Source organism: Panicum virgatum, chromosome 7K (genome assembly GCF_016808335.1).
Source record: "Panicum virgatum strain AP13 chromosome 7K, P.virgatum_v5, whole genome shotgun sequence".
Taxonomy (NCBI): domain Eukaryota; kingdom Viridiplantae; phylum Streptophyta; class Magnoliopsida; order Poales; family Poaceae; genus Panicum; species Panicum virgatum.
The window spans coordinates 49,116,728-49,132,925 of NC_053142.1; the positions used below are offsets into that span (position 1 = coordinate 49,116,728).

At 46.0% G+C, this 16,198-nt stretch overlaps 2 protein-coding genes across 2 annotated transcripts; one reads left to right on the plus strand and one right to left on the minus strand.

Annotated features, from left to right (window-relative positions):
- Nucleotides 1-11,463: 11,463 nt before the first annotated feature.
- LOC120640362 lies at nt 11,464-12,440 on the plus strand. Its single transcript, XM_039916195.1, has 4 exons — nt 11,464-11,586; nt 11,680-11,877; nt 11,952-12,125; nt 12,204-12,440. The coding sequence occupies exons 1-4, from the start codon at nt 11,464-11,466 to the stop codon at nt 12,438-12,440; spliced, it is 732 nt and encodes a 243-aa protein (XP_039772129.1).
- Nucleotides 12,441-14,260: 1,820 nt separating this feature from the next.
- On the minus strand, nt 14,261-15,522 carry LOC120643142 (transcription factor ILI1-like). Its single transcript, XM_039919663.1, has 3 exons — nt 15,321-15,522; nt 14,890-15,061; nt 14,261-14,787 (listed from the first exon to the last, which is right to left on the minus strand). The coding sequence occupies exons 2-3, from the start codon at nt 15,046-15,048 to the stop codon at nt 14,635-14,637; spliced, it is 312 nt and encodes a 103-aa protein (XP_039775597.1). The 5' UTR covers nt 15,049-15,061; nt 15,321-15,522; the 3' UTR covers nt 14,261-14,634.
- Nucleotides 15,523-16,198: the final 676 nt, after the last annotated feature.

Below are 16,198 nucleotides of genomic sequence, written 5' to 3' on the forward strand. Positions count from 1 at the left end.
CCGAGAGACGTGTCCCGAATTCGGCTCTGGGCTGGGCTGCGGATGGGCTTCGATTACACTGGCTCGTCAGAGCAAAATACCGTGAGCATATATGAAAAGTCTTCCGAAAAAGCACGGTTTTATATATTTCATTCATAATGTTCAAGTGCTATAGAAACCAAGGACATGCATAGTTATTCGTATATCACAGTTGAGGGGTCAGGGGTGGTGCCTACATGGAGCCCCTTGAGCATCTCATAACCCTTTTTTACAGAACCATGTTTACCAATGCTTTTCCAGCAATCCATATAGAAAATCAGTGATAAGCGCCCCCAGCTACTTCACATATGTCCCATGGAACAACCAAATATTACTCCCTCCGTCCCAAATTGTAGGTTGTTTTGGCAAATCTAGATACGTAGATTTTGCTATGCACCTAGATATGTGCTATGTCTAGATACATAACACAAACTATGTATCTAAATTTGCCAAAACGACCTACAATTTGGAACAGAGGGAGTATTTGATAACCTCGTTATAACTGACGGCAATGCAATATGATCCATCCTATTAATTCAGTGTAAAATCCCAGAATTAACATTAGATCTTCAACGCAAAGGCAGCAAAGCATCATCACACCATTGTTTTACTCAGCTTCATTCCAATGCATGGTCACGTGATCAACATATGGGTAGAAAGAACACGATAAAGCCGATATCCCTTTCTAACGCTCAGAAATCAAATTAATTAAAACACACCGTTCAGTACATTATCACTGTCAGACTCCGCTTCCGCGCCGGCAACTAAGCTGCCAGCTCTTTCATTGGCTTAGGGTGAGAGTCCCTTGGCAAGCATTTAATTTCCTCGTCATAGTACTTCCTAGCCAAATCCACCACACCTTTTAATTTGCAGTGATGCATCAATAATTAAGCACATTGTGTGCAAACGCATCCGGGCTAAGACGACCCTGCTCTTCCATTGCCTTCCACACAGGGAACAAGGAGTTCTTAAAAAGGAGAGAGATCGAGACGGGCCACCCGACCGACAAGGATCATGGAATGACCCATGAACTGAAGGCGTACGAAGCCATTTATATAAAGCCTAAATTGTCGCCTCATCAGCTGAATTAATTAAGCTCTTCAGTTGGCTTGAATGTACATTTCGTGGGGTTTTTTGTGGGAGTACATGCATGCATGCAGGTAGAATGGCGCCGAAAGCAGGGTGCCAGGACAGACGTATGATGCTTTTTGCCGGATAAGTATGTACGTGAGTCTGAAAGTAGTATGAACCACCAAAAAAAGGCGAAATTGTCTGGAGACCGAGACCGGCCTTATTATGCATGTGTTTGGTTCGGTGGCCTGTCTCCGACGTACTGACGGGTCCATGCAACTACCAGTCTACCACTACTCCCGGCCAAACACCTGCGCGATGAATAAATATACGTACATGGACCCATCACACGTTGCCCCTCACAATCCCAGATGTATATATGCTCTCGATCTGCTAGCACCTGCGGAGAATAAAACTGAACTTAGTCACAATGAGAGAATAAACTCGATCCTTTGCGGTGTTGTAATTTGTCTACGTACGTCGGCTTTAGGTCGGTTCAACTTAATTTGTGCTGTAAAGTTCTTGCATCTTCTTAGTAAAATATTGTTCTCCTCCTCATAAGTTCTCGAAAAAAATGAGAGAAGCTTGATATATATATATAATAAAATTATAAGACGCATTGTATGCATGTGCGGCGCCGTCTTCTCAAATTAAATGGAAAGAAGCTTTTATTAGGAAAAGGAGAAACACTGCTAGCCAGTTAATTTGTACAACATCGATACGCAGCCAACAGCCTATACTACGTGTGCTGCATATCTAGTAACACTAGCGCACACAAGTCAACCAGCTGTATCTATACGTTGAAAAAAATGGCCGGCCGGCCGACACGCTCTCGCCCCGGCGTCGCGCCCATGGATGGTGGTCGCCGGAACGTGGAGGTGAGACGACGTCGTTCTCCATCCGGCTCGCGCCGCGCGTTCGTCTTCAGTTTTTTTAGAAAGGGTTGGATTTTATTTATACAGAACTTTTACAACCAAACCCCCTGACTAGGTACCCCTGAAAGAAAAAAATTACACATAAGTTCAGTATAGGAGCCTCCGGTGCCCGTCGCCGTCGCCGACCATCGCTGCCATCGCCTGATTCTCCTATCTCTCCGCAATGAAGAAGATCCAGAATGAAGCTTCCGGTCGATTCCTAATTCGACGAAGTGTCTCCAAATTACCTGCGCGATCTGCGCGGCGTGCGTGCGATTTCTTCGTGGCGAGGCCCCCGGCCGCCGCGAGATTGCATCGTGTGGACCGAATCGGGACAGGTCCGGGGAAGACCGAAGACAGCGAGCTAAAAGGCCCATGGGATCTCGTGGCCCAACACGGTACGCACGCATGCTGCTTGTCCGTCCCGGTCACGACTTGTGTCCGCGGTTTCCTCGTCCAACTTGTCACAAAAAGGGCGACAGGCTTTTTGACTTTGTATACGTGGGAGCCCTCAGCGGAACAGAGATGGTAAGAAAGACGTGGACATGGCTGATATTGGTCGGATCGGAGTGGGATGCATTGTGAATCCGATGGGAAGGAAATTCGATTGCCATCTCCGCTCTCTCGAACCCTCGCAGATTATCTAGGATATAGATTGTCTTCACAAAATAATATATTTTTTCTACATATTTTATCCTCATTTATGCGCACTCAACTTTTTTTGCACATTTTATTCTCATTCATACGCACACAGGAAGAATTTCATTGTCAGTTACCCATTCCGAAATTGCTCCAAATTAAACACGCTTAACTGATAACCGATGCACCGGGGCTTGCGGCTAGCGCCGGTCATGGTGTGACGCTGGACCTGCCGGTCTTGTACGGCACGCCAGGAGGGATGGGCGGGGCATCGTTGCTCATTGGGAGGAGGCAGCGCTGCCCGTGGGGGAGAGCGGCGGGATCGAGAGCTAGACAGCGGTAGGATTCAGAGCAGGCTTAATGATTTAGCTCACTGCTGACTGTAAGAATCTTTACAGTTCGTCTCTTAATCTACTTATACAGTGGTTTAGCTCTCCACCATTAATACATGATCTATTTGTCTCTCTCACAAAATTTCTTAGTTCCTATGTCCGAGCTGGCTGTAAGCTTACAACCTGCTTCCCTTCTTTCTGCTCTTCTCTATTCTCCACCTCAGCGTTTAGTCAGCTTACATCCTTTCATTATACTTGCTCAGAGGAGGAGGGATTGGAGTGGATATCCATGATTCCGAGATAAAAAAAGTCATTTCATTTCTTTCATTTGCGTTGAAAAGAATTGAAACAAGATTTTCGGTGAACAAATATAATAGAATGGTACTTTCCGGTAACATTTCTATCTTTCAATGATATTTTACAAAAGCGAACACTTTTAGTGGTATTTTACGGATCTCTCAATGCTACCAAACCAAATTTTCCTCCCACATTAGCAGGCTAACAACGGCTAGTGTTGCCTTTTCCCCATCATGTTAAATTTCTCGTTATTGTCGGCCTATATACAGTTGAGTGCTTTTGTAGTAGCTAGATAAAAAAAACAGTCGCAGTATCCGATACCGCAGCACTAATTAACTAAACGAACGCCTGTGTGCAATTCAGAGCTCGTCAACAACAGTGAATCCCCTATTCTTCTGCAACGTTTGTATGTCTCTAATTAATCAGGCAAACCAGATTTTGGCCGTGGATTACACGATTAGGTACTATTACGAGATTAGTTGCACGGTTGCAGTCATGGTCGTACGGTGTATCTTTGATTTCCTGCCTCCTGTCGCCCCACTTAGATAATATATATGATTGTATGCATGCATGGTCCATGCACCCACATATGCATAATTTTGCACGACGTACTTACTCGATTGCGTCCAAAATATTTCTCTGTTTGATATAGTTTTATCATAAACGTCCTTTTAATGAAAAGGCACGTTTGCAAAAAGGAAACTACCAGAAATTAAACTAAAATACTTGATGCGCCAAGCTTAAACTAAAATACTTTGGAGGAGCATGCATATATATCTGAACCTAAGTGCATCAGAAACTTTTCAAATTAGCAATAAATTATTTTTATTGTACTCTTGTGAGTTCATAGTACTAGTATATTCGACGTACATATATGTACTGTATTATTCTGCTTAGTATGTATAATGTTTTTTCTACTGTTATATATATGGTGAACTTTCACATAAGTTTAGTATAGGAGCTAATGGTAGTAATAAAAAAATAAAAATAACAACATTATTATTTTTCAATCTTTAACTATGCACGTATATGCATGGAGGAATGAACGTACTGAGTGGACTCCGAAAATTGGACTTGATGAGATAGTCACAATTGTACATACACTACCGGAAAACCGATAGTTGCCGAGTGTCTCGGTCTTTGCCGAGTGCCAGACCACGGGCACTCGGCAAAGATGTGGTTTGCCGAGTGCCAGGCCGCGAGCACTCGGCAAAAACCAGGCACACGGCATGCCCGTGCGTTGCCGAGTGTCGGCCGTCGGCAACGTCCTGCACTCGGCAAAGATTGATCTTTGCCGAGTGCTGGCCCGGCGGCACTCGGCAAAGCCCTAGCACGTGCCCAGCACGCGCGCTCGCCGTGCGCCGCCCGTTAGCGTGGCTGACGGCGTTAACTCTTTGCCGAGTGCCTCTACCTGGCACTCGGCAAAGCCCCAATTTTGCCAAGTGGCTGCATGCAGCACTCGGCAAATCTACTTTCGCTGAGTGCCTGGCTCCAGCACTCGGCAAACTTTGTTAAAAAAATTTTGGCCTTCAAATTTTTTTGTTCTCTACTTAAATATAAGAATTTAATCCCCTAGTAATATAAAATATTTTTATTGAATGGTTTACTATATTCTGTAAATTATTTTGTTTGCTGGGAATAATCAGTCGAAGTTAATTTAAAATTAGAAGTGGGTCGAAATTTCGAAATCAATGAATGCAAATTTGATATTTATGTACGTGAATTAAAACTGATGCCGTATGCGCGAAACAACTTAAAAGTTGAAGCATCTTTATCAGGAAACTTGATCACAACAGTGTGCACGGACGTTCGGAAAAAACCAAAAATAGCATACAATGTCCAAAAATTATGGTACTTGTGCAAATCTCTTGATTTCATACGAGGATAGAGTGGAAAAAAATTGATAGCGTTTCGGACACGTGTCAAGGTACACTGCTTACAAGCCGGAGGATTTCCGAACAAGTTTCAGAGAGATGTGTAGTATCCGGTTGGATTTGTGTTTGAAATGAAAGTTGCATATGACTTTCATTGTGAAACTTTTTATATAGAGAAATAACAACAAAACATGTGTCCTGTGAAGATTTGGTTAATTTTTTATTTTCTTATCTATATATGAAATTATTTTTGGCACACATTGGAAATCAATATATTTAGTTTTAACTTGCTCTTTAAACACATGAAATAATAGGGTTTTTTGCATGAAATTCATGAACCATAAATTGTTGCATTATTTTGGCAAATTATTTAGTTGGTAGTCACTAAATTTTTTATACATACCTCATCAAAACGAATTTGTTGATATAAATTCAATTTGACTTTAGAAACACATGAAATAATAGGTTTTCTTGCAAAAAATCATGAAACTTGAATTTCAAATTATTTTAATTTGAGTTTGAAATAATTATGCATGAATAATGTTTATTTTTAATTCATATCTTATTTATTTTGTTTTTTGCAAGTAGTGGTACAAAAAAATTTTGCCGAGTGCTAGGCACTCGGCAAACTCTGGCTTTGCCAAGTGCCTGCCGATCTGGCACTCGGCAAAGGGACGAATAAAGAGCCGATCCGACACTAGGCAAAGAGCGCATCAGGAGTAAAATAGACGCGGCGCTCCGACCACTCTCTCACACTTGTGTTTCTTCCCCGCCCGCACCGCCGCCTCCCCGCGCGCGCCACCGCCGCTCGCGACGCCGCCGCCCTCCTCCACGTCGCCGTCCTCCTGCACCCTTGCTGCCGCCCTCCTCCACGCCTGCCGTCGCCCTCGTCCACGCATCCCGTCGCCGCCTCGTCTCACCGCCTCCCCGCACCCCCCGTCGCCGGCGGCACTTCTCCTCGCCGGCTCCCCACCGCGTCAAGCCTCCCGCGCCGAGTGCGGCCGGTCCGCGCCGCCCGGCGGCCGAGGCCCGCGGCCTCTGCGCCTCCACTCCGCCCGGCGCCTCCACGCCTCCACGCCGCCCGCAGCCTCCGGGTCTGCCGCTCCTCGGCGCCCGAGGGCGCGCCATTGAGCGCCGACGGCTGCCTCCCCACCGCCATTGAGCCTCCCAGCAGGTTAAGGTGTTTTTTTTTAATTTTTAAGTAAATTATTAAGTTGAATTTGATCTTGTATATTAGACTAGGATTATATTCTTTATGTAGATTTTTAGGTAGATATGCATATTGTTTATTTAGTTTATTTAGAATGATTTAGTTTATTTAGTTTAGGTACATATAATTAGAGATTAATTGTTTATTTAGTTTATTTAGACTTGTTTAGTTTAGGTACATATTAATTGTAAATTGTTTAGTTAATTTATTTAGAGATTAATTGTTTATTTAGTTTATTTAGACTTTTTTAGCTTACGTATACTGGTTTAATTTGTGAGGGCGGATTGTAGGTGTTAAATGTTTATTTAGTTTTTATGACCAATTTAGTTTTTTTATAACGAAATGAAAATCAACGTACACAAGTTAGGCGTCTCCCGTTCGAAAAAGATACGGTTGGAAGTATGCAGATATTTGCATATTGATGGCCGTATCTGTTTCGAATTGTCCACGTTTTTGGACAGCCCGAGTATGCGTAGATGGGGTTAGTTTATATGGTCCACTTCGATCCGAGGCAGAGTTTTGGCATCATCTCCCTGTTGTTCTTTGGATACACAATCTCTCTTTCGGGACGTGTATCTGGAGAACAGCGGGGAGGTGCTGCCGAAATTCTGTCTTGGATAGGAGTGGATCATATAAACTGACCTCATCTACGCATGGTCGAGTGGGATTAGGACCTATCTTTACCTACTAGAGTCTAAGCCGAACGTCTACATGCATTTAAATTTGATAGTAGTCGCTGATATCTTGGAAGATGGATGACCGTGAGTGGATGTATACCGGCCGGGTAACTCGAGCTAGCATGACCAATGAATGGATTGAGAAGACTAATGAGTTCTTGGAAGGGGCATGGGCGCAAGCTGAAGGGTCGAGATTCATGTGGTGTCCCTGCAAGAGTTGTGGAAACCAGAAACGAAAGACAAAGAAGGTCATGGGCGAACATCTTGTCAATTATGGATTTACGCTAGACTATATCCGGTGGATCTTTCACGGTGAAGCCCATCGTATGAGGGACGAGGTCGTGAGGCAACGCATCGATGAATGCGATGCTGCTGGTGGGATTGGAGACATGTTAGACGACTATGAGGGGGCACATTTCGGTGAAGGACCGCAGGAGGAGGAGCCAGAGGCAAGCACAAAGGCGTTTTACGAGATATTGGAGGCGGCACAGAAATCTCTTCACGGCCAAACAAAGGTTTCTCAGCTAGACGGCATTGGACGCCTTATGGCCTTAAAGTCCCAGTTTGGCCTGAGCCGAGATGCCTTTGATAGTATGTTGACCGTTTTTGGGAGCATGCTTCCGGAAGATCACATTCTGCCCAAGACAATGTATCAGGCGACGAAAATCCTTAGTGCACTGAAGATGTCATATGAGCAGATACATTCTTATCCTAATGGGTGCATCTTATTTAGAAAAGAGCACGAGGCTGAAACTTACTGTCCAAAATGCAAAGCCTCAAGATTCCTGGAGGTGGATGCTGGTGACGGTCAGCCTAAGAGGCAGCTCACGATTCCTGTGAAAATCGTACGTTACCTTCCGTTCATTCAGAGGATCCAAAGACTCTATATGACCGAGGAAACCGCGAAATAGATGACATGGCACAAAAAAGGTGTTCGATACAACCCAGATAAGATGATGCACCCCTCCGACGGTGAGTCATGGACTCATTTTGATGAGATTCATCATGAGAAAGCTAAAGAAGCTCGTAATGTACGTGTTGCGCTGGCAACCGATGGGTTCAATCCTTATGGTATGATGGCCGCATCGTACTCATGTTGGCCCGTGTTCATTATTCCCTTGAATCTCCTCCCCCCCGGCGTTCTCTTTCAACGACAAACCATATTTGTGTCGTTGATTATTCCTGAGCACCCAGGGAATAAAATGAGTGTTTACATGGAGCCTCTAATCGATGAGTTGATCAAAGCATGGGAGGAAGGGGTGTGGACGTACGACCGAGCGACAAAGACAAACTTCAGAATGTATGTGTGGTACCACTACTCTCTGCATGACCTCCCAGCGTATGGCATTTTCTGCGGGTGGTGTACACATGGAAAGTTCCCATGCCCAACATGCAGGCAACTCTGCAGTTCATTTGGTTGAGAAAGGGGGGCAAGTATTCGTCGTTTGACAAACATCGACAATTCCTTTCTGCTGACCATCCATTTAGAAGAGACATTAAGAACTTCACGAAAGGTGTCGTAGTTACACAATCTGCACCGCAGATGCTGACAGGTGTCGTGCTTCATGCTCAGATAGATGCTCTCCAGGTCAATGATGCAGGTGGTTTTGTGGGATATGGCGAAGAACATTCCTGGACTCAGGTCTCTGGCTTGTGGAGGCTTCCCTATATTAATGATCTCCTCCTTCCACACAATATTGATGCCATGCACACTGAAAAGAATTGGGGCGAGGCTCTTTTTGGAACTGTCATGGACATTCCTGATAAGACGAAGGACAACGTCAAGGCTCGAGTGGATCTTGCAACATTGTGCGATAGACCAAGATACGAAATGAAGACTCCGAGACCAGGGAGACAATGGAGGAAGACTCCGGCAGATTTCGTCCTAACGAGGCCCCAAAAAAAAGAAGCACTAGAGTGGATCCAAAAGTTACAATTTCCAGATGGGTATGCAGCGAATCTGAGGAGGGGAGTTAATTTGACTACGATGCGAATCAACGGGATGAAGAGTCATGACTACCACATATGGATTGAGCGGCTTCTTCCTGTAATGGTTCGAGGCTATCTCCCTGATAATATATGGCGAGTGTTGGTAGAGTTGAGCAATTTCTTCCACCAGCTGTGTGCCAAGGAGTTATCTCGGGTCGTCATTTTGGACATGGAAAAAGTGGCCCCTGTGTTGCTATGTAAGCTGGAGAAGATCTTTCCACCCGCCTTCTTCAATCCGATGCAGCATTTGCTTCTACATCTTCCGTACGAGGCATGGATGGGGGGGCCTGTGCAGTACCGTTGGTGCTATCCAATTGAGAGATGTCAGAAGGTCATTCGAACGAAATGCAAAAATAAATGTAAAATTGAAGCTTCTATTGCTGTCATATATTTTGGAGGAGGTGTCAAACTTCACAACCAAATACTATGGTGACAATCTTCCCAGCGTGCATAATCCACCCCCTCGTTACAATGATGGCGATAATGAATCGAGTCTCAGCATCTTCCGAGGACAACTTGGAAGTGCAAGTGATGCGAGGTACAAGACCTTGAACCATGAAGAGTGGCGCCGTATCATGCTATACGTGTTGACCAACCTTTCCGAGGTGGAGCCGTATATTGTGTAAGTACTCAACATGGTGCCCAATTCACGAGTTTCCGTTTCACAAGTTTTCACTACTTAGCATCCAACCCTCTTTGTCATTTTTGATACAGGGAATTTCAACAACTATTTTGGCGTCGCTCAAGGGCTCCAACCCCGATGGAAATGGAGAGTCTTCTTAAAAATGGCGCGGGGAATTCACAACCCGATTTCATTTATTGGTTTCAACAGAAGGTAGTCTTGAATTCATAGTTCTATTCCATTTCGTTGTCCTCGAACTATATGACAAACTATCCTGCATACGCTTGCAGGGCCAAACTGATTCGTCCATGAGTGCCGAGTTGAGACAGGTTGCCGATGGTTTTAGCTACAGGGTCAAGTCGTTTAATGTTTATGACGTGAATGGATATCGCTTTCACACAATGACATACGAGCAGAGTCGACCCAATCGAAGAACCACTAATACCGGCGTTTTTACGCCAGGTCAAGACGGAGTCGAGTATTACGGAAGAGTTGAAAAAATATACGAACTCAAGTTTCATGGTTCTGTACCGCTCACTCCAGTCATTTTCAAATGCCATTGGTTTGATCCAACATTAACAAGACATACCCCTAGTGTTGGTCTAGTCGAAATTCGACAGGATTCAACGTTACAAGGTGAAGATGTGTACATTGTGGCTCAACAAGACATACAAGTTTATTATCTCTCATACCCGTGCCAAACCGACCACCGTCTTCGGGGTTGGGATGTTGTGTATAAAGTATCGCCACACGGCAAACTACCTCTCCCAAACAACGAAGATTACAACAATGATAGAGAGTTTTTTCAAGAAGAGGGGCCACAAGGGAGTTTTGAGATAGACTTGTCCGACGAGATTGGAATGGAAGTCGACAATGAAAGGGAAGTTGACGAGGAAGGTGGAGATGAGGTTCAAAATATTCAGGACTTACAATTACTAGAGCGACTACATTTAGCCAGAGACAGTGAAGACGACATTCCTCCTTCGGATTCTGCTGGTTATGTTGACATAGCTGATAGTGATGATGAGGATTACGATCCAGCTAATCCCGATTATGATGACTACTTCTAAAACATGTAGGACTCGCAATATTTAATATGTATTATGCTAATTTATAGTTATATTTTCTTTATTTTCATTTATTTGCAAGTATTGTTTATCCTGACTAATTCGTTCACTCCTTTTGATTTCGGATAACTAAACAAAGATGCCAGGCGGTCACAAGATGACTTGGCTGAGCTCCTTGTACAGAGGCAGTGGTGGCGGAGGCGGTAGTGGGTCCGACGCACCCGAGGGGTTCGGGAGCCGTAGTGTTCACAAAGGTGGTGGAGGAGGGGGAGGGAAAGGGAGACGGAGAGGGAGGGGTGGAGGAGGAGGTAGTGGGAGTGGTGGAGGAGGTAAGGTGAGGAGGGGGAGGAGGGAGAGGACCCCTTCTCCTGTAGAGGACGAGGAGGAGGAGGAGGAGGAGAGGTTGGAGGACCAGGGGAGCGAGGAGGAGGAGGAGCACGTGGAGGGGGACGAGGAGGAGGCCGAGGAGGGGGCGGCAGGAGATGAGCGGGTGGTGTGGTTGCGTGGACCGTCGCAACTCCCGCGACGTCCGATACCTCTAGTGAGACGCCCGATGATTCGGTCACTAGAGCCTAAGTAAGTATGTTAGTACTTATTTATTATGCATTACATATATTTAAAATTGCAATACTAACTAAAATTTTACCTTAAACACTCTTGCAGGGGGTTGTTTTTTGTGCAGCCTGGTGAGCACAAACGGAAGCCCAATGGTATCTTGGGTCTTTTGTGCGGCTGCACTTCCTCGGGCTCGTGATGCATGCTGGGGTGCTGGAGCCGGCATACACGTGGGACCACTACATGGCCAGCCCGGACGCTACTGATCGCGAAGGAAGGAACTTTACCACCAAAGCGAGGCGGGTGGTCGGGGAGTTGTGGGTAAGTCATCCTCGCACTAAATTGTTAGAAATATCACATTATGTTTCAATTTTTGGAATAATGATTGCAATTATCTTGTGGGTATATATGCAGCATTTCTACAGGTGCGAGGAAGGCTATGAGGCCCGGGTGAACGAGCGGGCTCACCAGGCTTGCTACAAGCTGGTGAATGACATGCACTACGAGACGCGTGTCCAGGCCGTCATTGTGTACTGCGCCGAGTTCGAGAAGAGGAGTGTCAAGAAACCAGCCGCAAGGGACATCTTTCTCACGCGAGACCAGTACTTAAGGGTAAATAAATGTCATATCTACTCATTTATCCTGTATTTGTTATTACAATATGTCATGCACTTCATTACGTTTAGGTGCCTCCGAACTGGTGCGCAAACAAGGCCGAGTGCTGGTCTATGATGGTGGACAAGTGGATCAGCGAGGATTGGGCCCGCCAGCACGCCTTATGCCGGGAGCGCCGCTTGATGATGCCGGGTCCGGCACATCATCAAGGGAGCCTTAGCCTCGGCGAGTACAAGAATACTTGGGTAAGTTCACTAATTTCTTCATTCTTTCTAAAGCTATATTTTTAATTCTTACTAATCATCTTGTTGACTTCTTGGCAGTCGGAGTCTCATCCAGGCCAGTCTTGCAACGACTTCATAGCGTACGCCATGTCTCACATGGGAAGGGCGACGTCGGACGTGGCCTACAACCCGGCGGCTCCACCAGAGGCCTACACAAACCCAAGCATCCACGCGCGCATCAATGCATACAAGGAGGTGGAAAGGGCGCTCCACGGGGAGACTTGGGATCCGACCACCGCGCCACACTCCGGAGAAGCCATCATGAGGGCGGGATAAGGGAAGAAGCACGGGCGGTACTTGATCGCCAACAGCTTGGTCGACACGGCGAGTACGCCCAGTCTCTCGCATCTTAGGGCAAGTACCACCGACTCGACCCCGCCCATACGCCCACGGCCTGAGACTTCAGTGGCCAGCGTGCACCAGAGACAGGTTAGTTTAGATTTAGTTGCCGTTCTATGATTAAAATGAAACTTTGCTTCTTATTGTAACATGGAGGTTTAAATCTTGTAGGTCGAGATGGAGGCTAAGTTTGAGGAGGAGAGGAGGTGCCGAAAGGAGATCGAGGCCAAGCTGGAGCAGGAGCGGAAGCTGAGGGAGGAGCAGTCGGTTATGTTGCACAGCATGGTCACCTGGATGCAAGGACTTGGCGCGTCGATGAACTATGCGATGCCGCCTCCTCCCTTCACCTTACCGGCTCAGCCTTACTTTACTGCAGGACCTTCTGACACTCCCGTGAGTATGCTTTGTTTGTAGATATTAATTATTATATCTTTGTTATTATTACTCAAATTATGTGTTTCTATTTGCAGAATCAGTCATGGAACGCATCGAACGACCCTCCTCTGGACCAGAACTCGCCGGCGGCTCCGTGGCAATCTTGCCCCCCCCCCACCTGACCGTGAGTGACACCTGCTCGTAGCTTGTACACTAGTGGACTTGGCGCGTCGATGGACTCTTAGCTTGTGGACATATTTTATGTATTGGACTTTATATATGTGATGGACTCGTTCTATGTGATGTATTGTCTATCGGACTTGTGATATATGTGATGGACTCGTTATTTGTATCAATGCTATTCTCGTATTTGTCGATTATATATTTATTGTTATAACTGCTTGTAATGTCCCTGCATTTATATATATTGTTGTTGTATTTATATTGAAAAAAAAAATGTGCCAACTTTGCCGAGTGCTTATGCAAAAACACTCGGCAAAGTGGTCTTCACATGTCAGCAGAACATCCACTTTGCCGAGTGCTAAAGTCCTGACACTCGGCAAAGATTTGAAAGTTTGCCGAGTGCCAGGACCCAGCACTCGGCAAAGAGACCACATGGAGGGACCCTGCGCGGCCGTTTTGCCAAGTGCCTGGCGTTAGGCACTCGGCAAAGATTTGAAAGTTTGCCGAGTGCCAGACCCAGCACTCGGCAAATCGACCACGTGGCGGGACTCTGGGCGGCCGTTTTACCGAGTGCCTGCCGTTAGGCACTCGACAAAGATGCCGCCCAGGGTCGTGCCACGTGGCTCCTATGCCGAGTGCCAAGGCTCTCGGCAAAGTCTTTGCCGAGTGCCCGAAATCCGACACTCGGCAAAGACCACTGTGCCGTGGGAGGCTTTGCCGAGTGTTACACTCGGCAAAGAGTTTGCCGAGTGGAAACTGGCCTTTGCCGAGTGTAACCGGCACTCGGCAAAGCGGCTGAATCCGGTAGTGATACTAGTACTATGTTTTGTAGGAAGAAAAAACATGCATCCATCCATTTTACTTGAACAATTTCATTTTCAGCATACATAGTATTAGTACGCTAAAGTAGCTGAAAAACGAGGATGGGGCACCAATCTTCCCTCCCCTGTAACTGTAAACTCCAACATTATTAGAAAAACGCAGGGCACTGCAACCTCACGCAATCAAGTCCAAGAGTCGCAATAATTTTAGTATGTGGCCCATCAAGAAAACAACCGCCCGTGCATCAGAGCCAAGTACTAGCAAACTTAATTAAAGCACCACTGCATTAAACAAAGCCAATTAGCCACCCCAAAGTACATCAACACACATGAACCTCTAGCCGGCCTGCTAGTAGTAGTATATATGTATATCTTCCATAATTGAAACATCTTGCCTGTTTGTCCGTCTCCCATTATTTGCAAAACCTCTCACATCACATCCAACTTGGATTAACAGCCAAACCAATCGCGAGCGAGCGAGGTAGAGACGATGACCACAATGCATGCAAGCTTACATCAAAGTACAAGAATCACACACTGCTATAAGCTGCTAATAATGAGTATAGCTCACTAGTTACAGATGTGCGTGCTTGAGCAGTAGTAGCTAGTTTTAGTAGCTAGAAAGCGCCAGGGCAGCTAATGAGCAGTTGCGAAGGTAAGGTAGCTAGCTAGCTAGGCACGCCTGGAGATCTAACGAGCGGCCGTGCATGAGCGCGCACATACACCGAGCTTTGCCACCGGGGGAGATCACATCACATGAGGAGGCTCCTGATGATGGCGGCCTGGTCGCTGGTGACGTCGGCGGAGGAGAGCAGCTCGGCGAGCGTCTCGCTGAGGTTGTCCACCTCCTGGTGCAGGCTCCTGATGTAGCTGCACGTATCCTGCAGCACCCTCGCCGCCGAGCCCTGCATTCGAGAGATGATCATTTGTTTCCACGAGTAAGCTCGAGGGCTCCAGCTACCTTAATCAGATGGCAAATTAGCAAATCTGCAGCAGAGCGTGCTTACCCTATGCGCGCCATTGCGAGTTTGAGACTCCGGGAGCAGCGCCTGAAGCTTGGACAGGAGCTCCGAGATCTGGTCCTCCGATATGGACCTCGACGACGACGACGACGACAGCGAGCTCCCCGCACGCCGCGTGCGTGACCTGCGGCTGCTGCTGGACATACTCAACCGATTACTCCCTCCTTCCCCGTTTATAAGGCATGGTGGAACATGACACGGTCTTCTAAACAACACTTTGACCATTTATTTATCATATATTATATCACTTTTGATTATAAGCTTATAATCATTGTAAACTATATTTGATTATGAATCCAATCATATGAAATTTGCATTATAAAAACAAAAATTTAATAGTTAAATTATTGGTCAAAGATGAGAAGGTTTGAATCTTGATATACGTGTATGCCTTATAAACGGGGAAGGAGGGAGTATATATCTAGCTAGAGAGCTATCTAGCTAGCTAGTGGAGTGGAAGCAGGTAGAAGATGCAGCTAGAGAGCTCGCTGACTAGCTAGAGTAGCTGCTTCTGCTTTTATGGCAGGTGAGTGGCGGTAGCAGAGCGCAGAGCTAGCTATATATAATGAGGAGATGGCCGGCGGGCTGCGGTCCGTGATGGAGGATGGGGGGAAGCAATCGAGAGAGGGGGGCAGGCCGGAGGGAGAAAGCGAGAGTTATAATGTGCGAGCAAGACGTGCTGAGGTATGACCGGAGAGGAAGCTAAGGAGTGGCGGATGCATGGGGATGGCTACTGCTGTGTGTGAGCATGGAGGAGCAACCAAGTGATTTGGCTCCTCCACTTTTTATTAATCCGGCCTCCGGATTTGTCTCTTGTACTTTTTTTTTTGAAAATACTGTCTCTAGCTAGTACTATGTGTGGGTTTTCTTTTGTATAATACTATCCATGAGCGCCTGTGTGGCACCATCTCCTGGATCTGCCGAGCATCCATGCAGCAGCAGGGCATCGACCCCTGAATTCAATTCATTAGATTATTAGTCACGATCGGTGCTAGCAGCAGCATCCTGTTTGTTGTTGAACGGAAATGTAAAATAAACCAGGAAAAAAATAAAAACTGCTTTATTTTCGAGGGTTTATTAAGCAACTCCAAGTACTACTAGTACCACTCTAGTACACTGTTTACGACTATTTACTGATGATGATTTGCTCTGTAAACAGTTGGAACATCTAGGGATGCTGGAAAATTTGTACTCAGGGTTGTCTGAATTGAAGCTGCGTGGTGGTGAATTGGTGATTACTCCCTCCATCCTAAAAAGAATATAAATCTCGTTTTCCGAGGAGTCAAACACTTCT